At 42.3% G+C, this 18,249-nt stretch overlaps 1 protein-coding gene across 2 annotated transcripts in view; it reads right to left on the bottom strand.

Annotated features, from left to right (window-relative positions):
* Positions 1 to 18,249, bottom strand: part of LOC135529656 (Fc receptor-like protein 5) — a 53,787-nt gene that overhangs the window by 17,955 nt on the left and 17,583 nt on the right. The window contains exon 5 of one of the 2 annotated variants that reach the window (XM_064958275.1): positions 764 to 903. In XM_064958275.1, the coding sequence (XP_064814347.1) occupies positions 806 to 903 (98 nt within the window). In that variant the 3' untranslated portion in view covers positions 764 to 805. Of the gene's footprint in view, positions 1 to 763; positions 904 to 1,602; positions 2,240 to 18,249 lie in introns of those variants that run through there. The other variant, XM_064958277.1, reaches the window with a different exon arrangement.

Here is an 18,249-nt window from a genome sequence, read left to right as displayed (position 1 = left end):
GCTTTTGCAACGAGACCATTAAATATATTTTAGACAATGGTAGAAGAGGGTGTAGTTCTGCTAACCTTATCACTGGGACTTTGAAGCACTACAGCTGCATGCTGATCTTGGAATAAACTGACGATAGCAAAGATTCCATCTTTGACGACGCCACAAATGGAATAGGTACGAGCTCGCTTGGTAGTCAATGTTTGCTTTAGTTTGCGCGCTAGCTCTGCAAATTCAGCTAGTGTGTGAACCCTGCCAACATAAAAAAAACATATGGAACGATAGACTGGATTAACCTCACGTCAGTTACGTGCATTGAGTGCCTTTCGGACAGTAGATACGAACCCTCTATTACCTTTCCAGCTAAAGAACTGGCAGTGGCTCAAACCATTGTGAGGCAGAGGGCGGGGGGGGGGGGTCGCAATCTATTGAAACTTAAAAACGAGCTATTAAGTGTCTATAATCAGCACAAGTGCTTTCATTGGGTATTATTAATAGTATTGAAATTACATAGTTATGTTTACAGTGATATATTGAGGGCGACAAATCATATTTTTCCCAGAATGGGGGGGTCGTGTCCCCCCCGTCCCCCCTGGGATTTCCGCCCATGCTTACAACGTCATGCTAATCACATTAGCGCACGTTAGCTCAACCGTCCCGGTGGAGGGACACAGATCCCGTAGAGGTTTTAAAACATGGTCCTTGTGATATAATTCTGATTTACAACAGGTATTCTGTTGGAATGAGATGATCCTGTATAAACTCAGGTTCTCACCTTGAGTCCTGCTCCTGCAGCCTTTCACCAGCAGTATGATGGTCACCAGCAGGTAGGAGACCCCACCAGTAGACTACACAGCAGCCTGGGTAGAGACATGGACAACACTGGGACTGCTGGAGACGGAATGGGAGTTGGACCTGCACATGGAGAAAGAATGAGACCTGTATTATGAGCACATTTATGGGTAGGAGACCCCACCACTAGATAGGAGACCCCACCAGTAGGTAGGAGACCCCATCAGGAGACTAGACAGCAGCCTGGGTAGAGACATGGATAGCACTGGAGATGGTGCTGGTAGAGACATGAAAATACACACAGACACACACATACATGTATATACAAACACACAAATATACACACAAGTACACAGACACACAGATTGATAATTGTGTTCATAAATGTAAAATGTGCAGTATATACTGGAGACTGAACAGATGTGTCATGGGTCCTCAGATCCTCAAAAGGTTCTACAGCTGCACCATCGAGAGCACTGGTTGCATCACTGCCGTGTATGACAACTGCTCGTCCTCCGACCGCACGGCACTACAGAGAGTAGTGCGTACGGCCCAGTACATTGCTGGGGCCAAGCTTCCTGCCATCCAGGACCTCTGTACCAGGCGGTGTCAGAGGATGGCCCTAAATATTGTCAGACTCCAGCCACCCTAGTCATAGACTGTTCTCTCTGCTACTGCACGGCAAGCGGTACCGGAGCGCCAAGTCTAGGTCCAAGAGGCATCTAAACAGCTTCTACCCCCAAGCCATAAGACTCCTGAACATCTAGTCAAATGGCGACCCAGACTATTTGCACCCCCCCACACACCATACTGTCTGTGTCATCTATGCATCGTCTCTTTAATAACTCTACCTACATGTACATATTTCCTCAACTAACCGGTGCCCCTTGACTCTGTACCGGCACCCCCCCTGTATATATTGTTATTTTTTACTTCTTCTCCTTAATTACTTGTTACTTTTATCTCTTTTTCTTATCCGTATTTTGTTGAAACTTCACTGTTGGATAGGGACTCGTAAGCATTTCAAGTTCTACACCTGTTGTATTCAGCGCAAAAATCAGTAACCATCTAAGTAATAAGGAGGAGGAGGTGTGGTATATGGCCAATATACCACGGCTAAGGGCTGTTCATATGGTTTGTCATATTCTCAGGGGGTGTGGTATATGGCCAATATACCACGGCTAAGGGCTGTTCATATGGTTTGTCATATTCTCAATCGTCACAGTCATCCAGCTCTCTGGTGATTCTCCTTTAGAGTTGGAACACTTGTAGAGTCCTTCATCTGACTTGGATACTGCAGGGATGGTCATCTCTCCTGTAGTCTCAGTCCTGATGAGGGATCCGTCTTTGTAGAAATCAGCTGTGAGGTCAGAGGGAGTTCCCTGATATATGCAGCGCAGAGTCACAGAATCTCCCTCAGTCACAGGAAGGGCAGGGCTCTCCAGGATCACAGCACCAGCTGTATATAATATATAAACATCACATATAAACAGGGCTCTCCAGGATCACAGCTCCAGCTGTATATAATATATAAACATCATATATAAACAGGGCTCTCCAGGATCACAGCTCCAGCTGTATATAATATATAAACATCATATATAAACATGTCTCTCCAGGATCACAGCTCCAGCTGTATATAATATATAAACATCATATATAAACAGGGCTCTCCAGGATCACAGCACCAACTGTATATAATATATAAACATCATATATAAACAGGGCTCTCCAGGATCACAGCTCCAACTGTATATAATATATAAACATCATATATAAACAGGTCTCTCCAGGATCACAGCTCCAGCTGTATATAATATATAAACATCATATATAAACAGGGCTCTCCAGGATCACAGCTCCAGCTGTATATAATATATAAACATCATATATAAACAGGGCTCTCCAGGATCACAGCTCCAGCTGTATATAATATATAAACATCATATATAAACAGGGCTCTCCAGGATCACAGCTCCAGCTGTATATAATATATAAACATCATATATAAACAGGGCTCTCCAGGATCACAGCACCAGCTGTATATAATATATAAACATCATATATAAACAGGGCTCTCCAGGATCACAGCTCCAGCTGTATATAATATATAAACATCATATATAAACAGGGCTCTCCAGGATCACAGCACCAACTGTATATAATATATAAACATCATATATAAACAGGGCTCTCCAGGATCACAGCACCAGCTGTATATAATATATAAACATCATATATAAACAGGGCTCTCCAGGATCACAGCTCCAGCTGTATATAATATATAAACATCATATATAAACAGGTCTCTCCAGGATCACAGCACCAGCTGTATATAATATATAAACATCATATATAAACAGGGCTCTCCAGGATCACAGCTCCAGCTGTATATAATATATAAACATCATATATAAACAGGGCTCTCCAGGATCACAGCACCAACTGTATATAATATATAAACATCATATATAAACAGGGCTCTCCAGGATCACAGCTCCAGCTGTATATAATATATAAACATCATATATAAACAGGGCTCTCCAGGATCACAGCTCCAGCTGTATATAATATATAAACATCATATATAAACAGGGCTCTCCAGGATCACAGCACCAGCTGTATATAATATATAAACATCATATATAAACAGGGCTCTCCAGGATCACAGCTCCAGCTGTATATAATATATAAACATCATATATAAACAGGTCTCTCCAGGATCACAGCTCCAGCTGTATATAATATATAAACATCATATATAAACAGGTCTCTCCAGGATCACAGATCCAGCTTATATAATATATAAACATCATATATAAACAGGGCTCTCCAGGATCACAGCACCAGCTGTATATAATATATAAACATTATATAAACAGGTCTCTCCAGGATCACAGCTCCAGCTGTATATAATATATAAACATCATATATAAACAGGCCTCTCCAGGATCACAGCTCCAGCTGTATATAATATATAAACATCATATATAAACAGGGCTCTCCAGGATCACAGCTCCAGCTGTATATAATATATAAACATCATATATAAACAGGTCTCTCCAGGATCACAGATCCAGCTGTATATAATATATAAACATCATATATAAACAGGGCTCTCCAGGATCACAGCTCCAGCTGTATATAATATATAAACATCATATATAAACAGGACTCTCCAGGATCACAGCTCCAGCTGTATATAATATATAAACATCATATATAAACAGGGCTCTCCAGGATCACAGCTCCAGCTGTATATAATATATAAACATCATATATAAACAGGTCTCTCCAGGATCACAGCTCCAGCTGTATATAATATATAAACATCATATATAAACAGGTCTCTCCAGGATCACAGCTCCAGCTGTATATAATATATAAACATCATATATAAACAGGTCTCTCCAGGATCACAGCACCAACTGTATATAATATATAAACAGGTCTCTCCAGGATCACCAGCTGTATATAATATATAAACATCATATATAAACAGGGCTCTCCAGGATCACAGCTCCAGCTGTATATAATATATAAACATCATATATAAACAGGGCTCTCCAGGATCACAGCAACAGCTGTATATAATACATAAACAGGTCTCTCCAGGGTCACAGCTCCAGCTGTATATAATATATAAACAGGTCTCTCCAGGGTCACAGCTCCAGCTGTATATAATATATAAACATCATATATAAACAGGTCTCTCCAGGATCACAGCTCCAGCTGTATATAATATATAAACATCATATATAAACAGGTCGCTCCAGGATCACAGCACCAACTGTATATAATATATAAACATCATATATAAACAGGGCTCTCCAGGATCACAGCACCAGCTGTATATAATATATAAACATCATATATAAACAGGTCTCTCCAGGATCACAGCACCAGCTGTATATAATATATAAACATCATATATAAACAGGGCTCTCCAGGATCACAGCTCCAGCTGTATATAATATGTAAACATCATATATAAACAGGTCGCTCCAGGATCACAGCTCCAGCTGTATATAATATATAAACATCATATATAAACAGGTCTCTCCAGGATCACAGCACCAGCTGTATATAATATATAAACATCATATATAAACAGGGCTCTCCAGGATCACAGCACCAGCTGTATATAATATATAAACATCATATATAAACAGGTCGCTCCAGGATCACAGCTCCAGCTGTATATAATATATAAACATCATATATAAACAGGGCTCTCCAGGATCACAGCTCCAGCTGTATATAATATATAAACATCATATATAAACAGGGCTCTCCAGGATCACAGCTCCAGCTGTATATAATATATAAACATCATATATAAACAGGTCTCTCCAGGATCACAGCTCCAGCTGTATATAATATATAAACATCATATATAAACAGGGCTCTCCAGGATCACAGCTCCAGCTGTATATAATATATAAACATCATATATAAACAGGTCGCTCCAGGATCACAGCACCAGCTGTATATAATATATAAACATCATATATAAACAGGGCTCTCCAGGATCACAGCTCCAGCTGTATATAATATATAAACATCATATATAAACAGGTCGCTCCAGGATCACAGCTCCAGCTGTATATAATATATAAACATCATATATAAACAGGTCTCTCCAGGATCACAGCACCAGCTGTATATAATATATAAACATCATATATAAACAGGGCTCTCCAGGATCACAGCTCCAGCTGTATATAATATATAAACATCATATATAAACAGGGCTCTCCAGGATCACAGCTCCAGCTGTATATAATATATAAACATCATATATAAACAGGTCTCTCCAGGATCACAGCACCAGCTGTATATAATATATAAACATCATATATAAACAGGTCTCTCCAGGATCACAGCACCAGCTGTATATAATATATAAACATCATATATAAACAGGGCTCTCCAGGATCACAGCTCCAGCTATATATAATATATAAACATCACATATAAACAGGTCTCTCCAGGATCACAGCTCCAGCTGTTTATAATATATAAACATCATATATAAACAGGTCTCTCCAGGATCACCAACTGTATATAATATATAAACATCATATATAAACAGGGCTCTCCAGGGTCACAGCTCCAGCTGTATATAATATATAAACATCAAATATAAACAGGTCTCTCCAGGATCACAGCTCCAACTGTATATAATATATAAACATCATATATAAACAGGTCTCTCCAGGATCACAGCTCCAGCTGTATATAATATATAAACATCATATATAAACAGGTCTCTCCAGGATCACAGCTCCAGCTGTATATAATATATAAACATCATATATAAACAGGTCTCTCCGGGATCACAGCTCCAGCTGTATATAATATATAAACATCATATATAAACAGGGCTCTCCAGGATCACAGCTCCAACTGTATATAATATATAAACATCATATATAAACAGGTCTCTCCGGGATCACAGCTCCAGCTGTATATAATATATAAACAGGTCTCTCCAGGATCACAGCTAAAGCTGTATATAATATATAAACAGGTCTCTCCAGGATCACAGCTCCAGCTGTATATAATATATAAACAGGTCTCTCCAGGATCACAGCTCCAGCTGTATATAATATATAAACAGGTCTCTCCAGGATCACAGCTCCAGCTGTATATAATATATAAACATCATATATAAACAGGTCTCTCCGGGATCACAGCTCCAGCTGTATATAATATATAAACATCATATATAAACAGGTCTCTCCAGGATCACAGCTCCAGCTGTATATAATATATAAACATCATATATAAACAGGGCTCTCCAGGATCACAGCTCCAGCTGTATATAATATATAAACATCATATATAAACAGGTCTCTCCAGGATCACAGCTCCAGCTGTATATAATATATAAACATCATATATAAACAGGTCTCTCCAGGATCACAGCTCCAGCTGTATATAATATATAAACATCATATATAAACAGGTCTCTCCAGGATCACAGCACCAACTGTATATAATATATAAACATCATATATAAACAGGGCTCTCCAGGATCACAGCTCCAGCTGTATATAATATATAAACATCATATATAAACAGGCCTCTCCAGGATCACAGCTCCAGCTGTATATAATATATAAACATCATATATAAACAGGTCTCTCCAGGATCACAGCTCCAGCTGTATATAATATATAAACATCATATATAAATAGGTCTCTCCAGGATCACAGCACCAACTGTATATAATATATAAACATCATATATAAACAGGGCTCTCCAGGATCACAGCTCCAGCTGTATATAATATATAAACATCATATATAAACAGGTCTCTCCAGGATCACAGCTCCAGCTGTATATAATATATAAACATCATATATAAACAGGTCTCTCCAGGATCACAGCTCCAGCTGTATATAATATATAAACATCATATATAAACAGGTCTCTCCAGGGTCACAGCTCCAGCTGTATATAATATATAAACATCATATATAAACAGGTCTCTCCAGGATCACAGCTCCAGCTGTATATAATATATAAACATCATATATAAACAGGTCTCTCCAGGATCACAGCACCAACTGTATATAATATATAAACATCATATATAAACAGGTCTCTCCAGGATCACAGCACCAACTGTATATAATATATAAACATCATATATAAACAGGGCTCTCCAGGATCACAGCTCCAGCTGTATATAATATATAAACATCATATATAAACAGGTCTCTCCAGGATCACAGCTCCAGCTGTATATAATACATAAACATCATATATAAACAGGTCTCTCCAGGATCACAGCACCAGCTGTATATAATATATAAACAGGGCTCTCCAGGATCACAGCACCAGCTGTATATAATATATAAACAGGGCTCTCCAGGATCACAGCACCAACTGTATATAATATATAAACATCATATATAAACAGGTCTCTCCAGGATCACAGCACCAACTGTATATAATATATAAACATCATATATAAACAGGGCTCTCCAGGATCACAGCTCCAGCTGTATATAATATATAAACAGGGCTCTCCAGGATCACAGCACCAGCTGTATATAATATATAAACAGGGCTCTCCAGGATCACAGCACCAACTGTATATAATATATAAACATCATATATAAACAGGGCTCTCCAGTATCACAGCACCAACTGTATATAATATATAAGCATCATATATAAACAGGGCTCTCCAGGATCACAGCTCCAGCTGTATATAATATATAAACATCATATATAAACAGGGCTCTCCAGGGTCACAGCTCCAACTGTATATAATATATAAACATCATATATAAACAGGGCTCTCCAGTATCACAGCACCAACTGTATATAATATATAAACATCATATATAAACAGGGCTCTCCAGTATCACAGCACCAACTGTATATAATATATAAGCATCATATATAAACAGGTCGCTCCAGGATCACAGCTCCAGCTGTATATAATATATAAACATCATATATAAACAGGGCTCTCCAGGATCACAGCTCCAGCTGTATATAATATATAAACATCATATATAAACAGGTCTCTCCAGGATCACAGCTCCAGCTGTATATAATATATAAACATCATATATAAACAGGTCCCTCCAGGATCACATCTCCAGCTGTATATAATATATAAACATCATATATAAACAGGTCTCTCCAGGATCACAGCTCCAGCTGTATATAATATATAAACATCATATATAAACAGGTCTCTCCAGGATCACAGCTCCAGCTGTATATAATATATAAACATCATATATAAACAGGGCTCTCAGGATCACAGCTCCAGCTGTATATAATATATAAACATCATATATAAACAGGGCTCTCCAGGATCACAGCTCCAGCTATATATAATATATAAACATCATATATAAACAGGTCTCTCCAGGATCACAGCACCAACTGTATATAATATATAAACATCATATATAAACAGGGCTCTCCAGGATCACAGCTCCAGCTGTATATAATATATAAACATCATATATAAACAGGGCTCTCCAGGATCACAGCTCCAGCTGTATATAATATATAAACATCATATATAAACAGGTCTCTCCAGGATCACAGCACCAGCTGTATATAATATATAAACATCATATATAAACAGGGCTCTCCAGGATCACAGCTCCAGCTGTATATAATATATAAACATCATATATAAACAGGGCTCTCCAGGATCACAGCACCAGCTGTATATAATATATAAACATCATATATAAACAGGGCTCTCCAGGATCACAGCTCCAGCTGTATATAATATATAAACATCATATATAAACAGGGCTCTCCAGGGTCACAGCTCCAGCTGTATATAATATATAAACATCATATATAAACAGGTCGCTCCAGGATCACAGCTCCAGCTGTATATAATATATAAACATCATATATAAACAGGGCTCTCCAGTATCACAGCACCAACTGTATATAATATATAAACATCATATATAAACAGGTCTCTCCAGGATCACAGCTCCAGCTGTATATAATATATAAACATCATATATAAACAGGTCTCTCCAGGATCACAGCTCCAGCTGTATATAATATATAAACATCATATATAAACAGGGCTCTCCAGTATCACAGCTCCAGCTGTATATAATATATAAACATCATATATAAACAGGTCTCTCCAGGATCACAGCTCCAGCTGTATATAATATATAAACATCATATATAAACAGGTCTCTCCAGGATCACAGCTCCAGCTGTATATAATATATAAACATCATATATCAACAGGTCGCTCCAGGATCACAGCTCCAGCTGTATATAATATATAAACAGGTCGCTCCAGGATCACAGCTCCAGCTTTATAAACAGTGGGGAAAAAACTATTTAGTCAGCCACCAATTGTGCAAGTTCTCCCACTTAAAAAGATGAGAGAGGCCTGTAATTTCAATCATAGGTACACTTCAACTATGACAGACAAAATGAGAAAAAAATTGAGGACAATACAGTGCCACTGACACGACCCGCTACCAAAACCTGCGGACTCTCCTTCACTGCAGCTGACGTGAGTAAAACATTTAAACCCTCGCAAGGCTGCAGGCCCAGACGGCATCCCCAGCCGCATCCTCAGAGAATGTACAGACCAGCTGGCTGGTGTGTTTACGGACATATTCAATCAATTCTTATCCCAGTCTGCTGTTCCCACATGCTTCAAGAGGGCCACCATTGTCCCTGTTCCCAAGAAAGCTAAGGTAACTGAGCTAAATGACTGCCGCCCCGTAGCACTCACTTCCGTCAATTTGCTTACCGCCCAAATAGATCCACAGACGACGCAATCGCAACCACACTGCACACTGCCCTAACCCATCTGGTAAAGAGGAATACCTATGTGAGAATGCTGTTCATCGACGACAGCTCAGCATTTAACGCCATAGTACCCTCCAAACTAGTCATCGAGCTGGGTACTGCACTTCCTGACGGCCTGCCCCCAGGTGGTGAGGGTAGGTAACAACATCTCCACCCCGCTGATCCTCAACACTGGGGCCCCACAAGGGTGCGTTCTGAGCCCTCTCCTGTACTCCCTGTTCACCCACGACTGCGTGGCCACGCACGCCTCCAACTCAATCATCAAGTTTGCGGACGACACAACAGTGGTAGGCTTGATTACCAACAACGACGAGACGGCCTACAGGGAGGAGGTGAGGACCCTCGGAGTGTGGTGTCAGGAAAATAACCTCACACTCAACGTCAACAAAACAAAGGAGATGATTGTGGACTTCAGGAAACAGCAGAGGGAGCACCCACCTATCTACATCGATGGGACAGTAGTGGAGAGGGTAGTAAGTTAAGTTCCTCGGCGTACACATCACGGACAAACTGAATTGATCCACCCACACGACAGCGTCGTGAAGAAGGCACAGCAGCGCCTCTTCAACCTCAGGAGGATGAAGAAATTTGGCTTTTCACCAAAAGCACACAAACTTCTACAGATGCACAATCGAGAGCATCCTGGCGGGCTGTATCACCGCCTGGTACGGCAACTGCTCCGCCCACAACCGTAAGGCTCTCCACAGGGTAGTGAGGTCTGCACAACGCATCACCGGGGCAAACTACCTGCCCGCCAGGACACCTACACCACCCGATGTCACAGGAAGGCCATAAAGATCATCAAGGACAACAACCACCCGAGCCACTGCCTGTTCACCCCGCTATCATCCAGAAGGAGAGGTCAGTACAGGTGCATCAAAGAAGGGACCGAGAGACTGAAAAACAGCTTCTATCTCAAGGCCATCAGCCTGTTTAACAGCCCCAACTAACATTGAGTGGCTGCTAACAACACACTGACTCAACTCCAGCCGCTTTAATAATGGAAGTTGATGGAAATTGATGTAAAAATGTATCACTTACCACTTTAAACAAAGCTACTTAATATAATGTTTACATACCCTACATTACTCATCTCATATGTATATGTATATACTGTACTCTATATCATCTACTGCATCTTTATCTAATACATGTATCACTAGCCACTGCATTACTCACTAGCCACTGCATTACTCATCTCATTCTTAACATGAAATTTGTGGAGTGGTTGAAAATGAGTTTTAATGACTCCAACCTAAGTGTATGTAAACTTCCCACTTCAACTGTATACTTTTTTTCCCTTCACATTTTCACACCAAATAAAAATGTAATTCAGAATTAAAAAACATTTTTATAAAAAATTATAAATAATTTGATTCTTTCCACATTTTCAAATGTTCAAACATGTATATTTTCAAACTTTTTTTCTCGCCCTTGTTTTCCTGCCAAAAATAAAATGAAACCATTTTGACATTGTGCTGTTATTTCGCTGAACATCACAATGTCAAATAATTTACATCCAATCACATTAACCATTACTCTCTCGTGGGAAATTCCACTAACGGTCCATATGTAGCTGCTGCTCATTCTGTTTGCTCGAAAATGGATAAATGGTTTAAAAAAAGTAAGGCCCGCGTCCATAGAGACACATACCAGCTCTACTGGTAGTACTGCTACTAGTACTGCTACTACCAGCAGGACTACACCTGCACCTGTCGACGAAACAAGTTGTTATGTTTCCACGAGCACATCCAATGCTAGCACAGTAATGCATCATGTTGTTAGCCCAGTTAGCATGGACACTGACAGTTGTGAATCTGACGCAACCAAAGATCTACTGCCCTCTTACCCGGGAAAGCACCGAACAACAGACAGTGAAGTTGGACCATCGAAGAGGCGCAAATATGATGAGAACTACATTAATTTGGGGTTCACTTATATTGGGAGTAGTGCCTTTCCTCAGGCACGGTGTGTTATATGTTCAAAAGTACTATCTCACAACTTGATGAAACCTTCACTCTTGCGCAGACATTTAGAAACAAAACATGCCAATTTGAAAAATAAGCCACAGGATGTTACTATACTATACTATTGTAGAGGAGTGGCTAGGACAGGCAAGCCCCATACTATTGTAGAGGAGTGGCTAGGACAGACAAGCCCCATACTATTGTGGAGGAGTGGCTAGGACAGGCAAGCCCCATACTATTGTAGAGGAGTGGCTAGGACAGACAAGCCCCATACTATTGTAGAGGAGTGGCTAGGACAGGCAAGCCCCATACTATTGTAGAGGAGTGGCTAGGACAGGCAAGCCCCATACTATTGTAGAGGAGTGGCTAGGACAGGCAAGCCCCATACTATTGTAGAGGAGTGGCTAGGACAGGCAAGCCCCATACTATTGTAGAGGAGTGGCTAGGACAGGCAAGCCCCATACTATTGTAGAGGAGTGGCTAGGACAGGCAAGCCCCATACTATTGTAGAGGAGTGGCTAGGACAGGCAGCCCCATACTATTGTAGAGGAGTGGCTAGGACAGGCAAGCCCCATACTATTGTAGAGGAGTGGCTAGGACAGGCAAGCCCCATACTATTGTAGAGGAGTGGCTAGGACAGGCAAGCCCCATACTATTGTAGAGGAGTGGCTAGGACAGGCAAGCCCCATACTATTGTAGAGGAGTGGCTAGGACAGGCAAGCCCCATACTATTGTAGAGGAGTGGCTAGGACAGGCAAGCCCCATACTATTGTAGAGGAGTGGCTAGGACAGGCAGCCCCATACTATTGTAGAGGAGTGGCTAGGACAGGCAAGCCCCATACTATTGTAGAGGAGTGGCTAGGACAGGCAAGCCCCATACTATTGTAGAGGAGTGGCTAGGACAGGCAAGCCCCATACTATTGTAGAGGAGTGGCTAGGACAGGCAAGCCCCATACTATTGTAGAGGAGTGGCTAGGACAGGCAAGCCCCATACTATTGTAGAGGAGTGGCTAGGACAGGCAGCCCCATACTATTGTAGAGGAGTGGCTAGGACAGGCAAGCCCCATACTATTGTAGAGGAGTGGCTAGGACAGGCAAGCCCCATACTATTGTAGAGGAGTGGCTAGGACAGGCAAGCCCCATACTATTGTAGAGGAGTGGCTAGGACAGGCAAGCCCCATACTATTGTAGAGGAGTGGCTAGGACAGGCAAGCCCCATACTATTGTAGAGGAGTGGCTAGGACAGGCAGCCCCATACTATTGTAGAGGAGTGGCTAGGACAGGCAAGCCCCATACTATTGTAGAGGAGTGGCTAGGACAGGCAAGCCCCATACTATTGTAGAGGAGTGGCTAGGACAGGCAAGCCCCATACTATTGTAGAGGAGTGGCTAGGACAGGCAAGCCCCATACTATTGTAGAGGAGTGGCTAGGACAGGCAAGCCCCATACTATTGTAGAGGAGTGGCTAGGACAGGCAGCCCCATACTATTGTAGAGGAGTGGCTAGGACAGGCAAGCCCCATACTATTGTAGAGGAGTGGCTAGGACAGGCAAGCCCCATACTATTGTAGAGGAGTGGCTAGGACAGGCAAGCCCCATACTATTGTAGAGGAGTGGCTAGGACAGGCAAGCCCCATACTATTGTAGAGGAGTGGCTAGGACAGGCAAGCCCCATACTATTGTAGAGGAGTGGCTAGGACAGGCAAGCCCCATACTATTGTAGAGGAGTGGCTAGGACAGGCAAGCCCCATACTATTGTAGAGGAGTGGCTAGGACAGGCAAGCCCCATACTATTGTAGAGGAGTGGCTAGGACAGGCAAGCCCCATACTATTGTAGAGGAGTGGCTAGGACAGGCAAGCCCCATACTATTGTAGAGGAGTGGCTAGGACAGGCAAGCCCCATACTATTGTAGAGGAGTGGCTAGGACAGGCAAGCCCCATACTATTGTAGAGGAGTGGCTAGGACAGGCAAGCCCCATACTATTGTAGAGGAGTGGCTAGGACAGGCAAGCCCCATACTATTGTAGAGGAGTGGCTAGGACAGGCAAGCCCCATACTATTGTAGAGGAGTGGCTAGGACAGGCAAGCCCCATACTATTGTAGAGGAGTGGCTAGGACAGGCAAGCCCCATACTATTGTAGAGGAGTGGCTAGGACAGGCAGCCCCATACTATTGTAGAGGAGTGGCTAGGACAGGCAAGCCCCATACTATTGTAGAGGAGTGGCTAGGACAGGCAAGCCCCATACTATTGTAGAGGAGTGGCTAGGACAGGCAAGCCCCATACTATTGTAGAGGAGTGGCTAGGACAGGCAAGCCCCATACTATTGTAGAGGAGTGGCTAGGACAGGCAAGCCCCATACTATTGTAGAGGAGTGGCTAGGACAGGCAGCCCCATACTATTGTAGAGAAGTGGCTAGGACAGGCAAGCCCCATACTATTGTAGAGGAGTGGCTAGGACAGGCAAGCCCCATACTATTGTAGAGGAGTGGCTAGGACAGGCAAGCCCCATACTATTGTAGAGGAGTGGCTAGGACAGGCAAGCCCCATACTATTGTAGAGGAGTGGCTAGGACAGGCAAGCCCCATACTATTGTAGAGGAGTGGCTAGGACAGGCAGCCCCATACTATTGTAGAGGAGTGGCTAGGACAGGCAAGCCCCATACTATTGTAGAGGAGTGGCTAGGACAGGCAAGCCCCATACTATTGTAGAGGAGTGGCTAGGACAGGCAAGCCCCATACTATTGTAGAGGAGTGGCTAGGACAGGCAAGCCCCATACTATTGTAGAGGAGTGGCTAGGACAGGCAGCCCCATACTATTGTAGAGGAGTGGCTAGGACAGGCAAGCCCCATACTATTGTAGAGGAGTGGCTAGGACAGGCAGCCCCATACTATTGTAGAGGAGTGGCTAGGACAGGCAAGCCCCATACTATTGTAGAGGAGTGGCTAGGACAGGCAAGCCCCATACTATTGTAGAGGAGTGGCTAGGACAGGCAAGCCCCATACTATTGTAGAGGAGTGGCTAGGACAGGCAAGCCCCATACTATTGTAGAGGAGTGGCTAGGACAGGCAAGCCCCATACTATTGTAGAGGAGTGGCTAGGACAGGCAAGCCCCATACTATTGTAGAGGAGTTGCTAGGACAGGCATGCCCCATACTATTGTAGAGGAGTGGCTAGGACAGGCAAGCCCCATACTATTGTGGAGGAGTGGCTAGGACAGGCAAGCCCCATACTATTGTAGAGGAGTGGCTAGGACAGGCAAGCCCCATACTATTGTGGAGGACTGGCTAGGACAGGCAAGCCCCATACTATTGTAGAGGAGTGGCTAGGACAGGCAAGCCCCATACTATTGTGGAGGACTGGCTAGGACAGGCAAGCCCCATACTATTGTAGAGGAGTGGCTAGGACAGGCAAGCCCCATACTATTGTGGAGGGGTGGCTAGGACAGGCAAGCCCCATACTATTGTGGAAGAGTGGCTAGGACAGGCAAGCCCCATACTATTGTGGAGGAGTGGCTAGGACAGACAAGCCCCATACTATTGTGGAGGAGTGACTAGGACAGACAAGCCCCATACTATTGTAGAGGACTTAATTCTTGCTGCTGCCACGGATATAGCTGGGACAAGGCTGGGAAAAGGACAAAAAACTATGTAGACAATACCTTCATCAAACACTGTTTCATGACGTATCAGTGACATGGCAGGAGATGTTTTGAAACAATTACTGCTTCACATACAAGCCAGTGAATTCTATGTGTTGCAGCTGGATCAGTCAACAGACGTGGCGAGCCTGGCACAGCTCCTGGTATATGTGCGTTACGTTTATGGGGGGCTCAATTAAGGATGACATCCTCTTTCTGCAAACCACTGGAAACCAGGACAACAGGAGAGGATATTTTTTAAAGTACTGGACATCATTGTGTCATCAAATGGACTTTTGTGGTCAAGATGTGCTAGTATCTGTACTGATGGCGCAAAAGCCATGACAGGGAGACATAGTGGAGTGGAGCAAGCAGTTGCCCCCGATGCCACTTGGGTACACTGCAGCATCCATCCTCTTGCTGCCAAGGGAATGCCTGAACTTGAAAGAATATGGACACTACAGTGAAAATGATTAACTTTGTTAAAGCAAGGCCCCTGAACTCTCGTGTATTTTCTGCATTATGCAATGATATTGTCACGGATAGCGAGGAGTGGTGGGTGTGGAGTGAGCGCAGAGAGCAATGCTTCCAATGCATATGTTTACTATGCCAACAAACAGTTAAAAAGACGAATAAACATATGTCCTCAAACCAGGGAAAAATAACCGTCAGCAAAATACATATCAGCAAAACAATTTCCCCACTGACAGTGAGAATAAGCCCGCCCAAAAGCAGGCGGGCCCTGGGCGCTTAAATAGGCCATAATTAACAACAAATAAGCAACAGGTGAAAACAATCAAGAAAAAAAAGGTTTGGGAACCACATCCCCAGATCACACAAAAAAACTATACACACCTCGGCCTAAACATCAATGCCACAGGTACGTTCCACAAAGCAGTGAACAATCCGAGAGACAATGCCATCAAAAGGAACATCAAATTTGACATACCAATTAGGATCTCGCTAAAAATACTTGAATCAGTTATAGAACCCTTTATGGTTGTGAGGTCTGGGGTCAGCTCACCAACAAATAATTCACAAAATGGGACAAACACCAAATTGACAACGTAAAACACTATATAATGCATGCAGAGCAGACTTAGGCCTATACCTAATTATCAAAATCCAGAAAAGAGCCATTAAATTCTACAATCACCTAAAAGGAAGTGATTCTCAAACCTTCCTTAACAAAGCCATCACCTACAGAGAGATGAACCTGGAGAAGAGTCCCCTAAGCAATCTGGTCATGGGGCTCTGTTCACAAACACAAACAGACCCCAGGACAGCAAAACAATTAGACCCAACCAAATTATGAGAAAATAAAAAGATAATTACTTGATACATTGGAAAGATTTAACAAAAAAACAGAGCAAACCAAAATGCTATTTGGCCCTAAACAGAGAGTACACAGTGGCAGAATACCTGACCACTGTGACTGACCCAAATTTAAGGAAAGCCTTGACTATGTAGAGACTCAGTGAACATAGCCTTGCTCTTGAGAAAGGCTACCGAAGGCAGACCTGGCTCTCAAGAGAAGACAGGCTATGTGCACACTGCCCACAAAATGAGGTGGAAACTGAGCTGCACTTCCTAACCTCCTGCCCAATGTAGGACCATATTAGAGACACATTTCCCTCAGATTACACAGATCCACAAAGAATTTTGAAAACAAATCCAATTTTGATGAACTCACATATCTACTGGGTGAAATACCACAGTGTTTAATCACAGCAGCAAGATTTGTGACCTGTTGCCACAAGAAAAGGCAATCAGTGAACAACAAACACCATTGTAAATACAACAGAGAGAGAGAGCGAGAGAGAGCTCCTGAATATTTTAGCATAAACGTTTTTGTTTTGTCATAACCGTAGTAGATGGTCTGATATACAACTGCTTCCAGCCAATCAGCATTCAGGGCTGGAACCACCCAGTTTATAATGCAGGTTTCAGCACCCCTTAACAGTGTAAAGAAGAACCACCCAGTTTATAATGCAGGTTTCAGCACCTCTTAATAGTGTAAAGAAGAACCACCCAGTTTATAATGCAGGTTTCAGCACCTCTTAACAGTGTAAAGAAGAACCACCCAGTTTATAATGCAGGTTTCAGCACCTCTTAACAGTGTAGAGAAGAACCACCCAGTTTATAATGCAGGTTTCAGCACCTCTTAACAGTGTAAAGAAGAACCACCCAGTTGATAATGCAGGTTTCAGCACCTCTTAACAGTGTAGAGAAGAACCACCCAGTTTATAATGCAGGTTTCAGCACCTCTTAACAGTGTAAAGAAGAACCACCCAGTTTATAATGCAGGTTTCAGCACCTCTTAACAGTGTAAAGAAGAACCACCCAGTTTATAGAAAACATTTGACTACGAACATTATGGATTCTATTTGGAATTTGTCTGCGATGTCATGACCGCTCGAGCCTGTGGATTTCTGAACATAACGCGCCAACCAAATGGAGATATTTTGGATATATAATAATCTTTATAGAACAAAAAGAACATTTATTGTGTAACTGGGAATCTCATGAGT

Source organism: Oncorhynchus masou, unplaced genomic scaffold, assembly GCF_036934945.1.
Source record: "Oncorhynchus masou masou isolate Uvic2021 unplaced genomic scaffold, UVic_Omas_1.1 unplaced_scaffold_1197, whole genome shotgun sequence".
NCBI lineage: Eukaryota > Metazoa > Chordata > Actinopteri > Salmoniformes > Salmonidae > Oncorhynchus > Oncorhynchus masou.
Note: the sequence above shows the minus strand (reverse complement) of the source record. Positions and strands in the feature narration are given on the sequence as shown.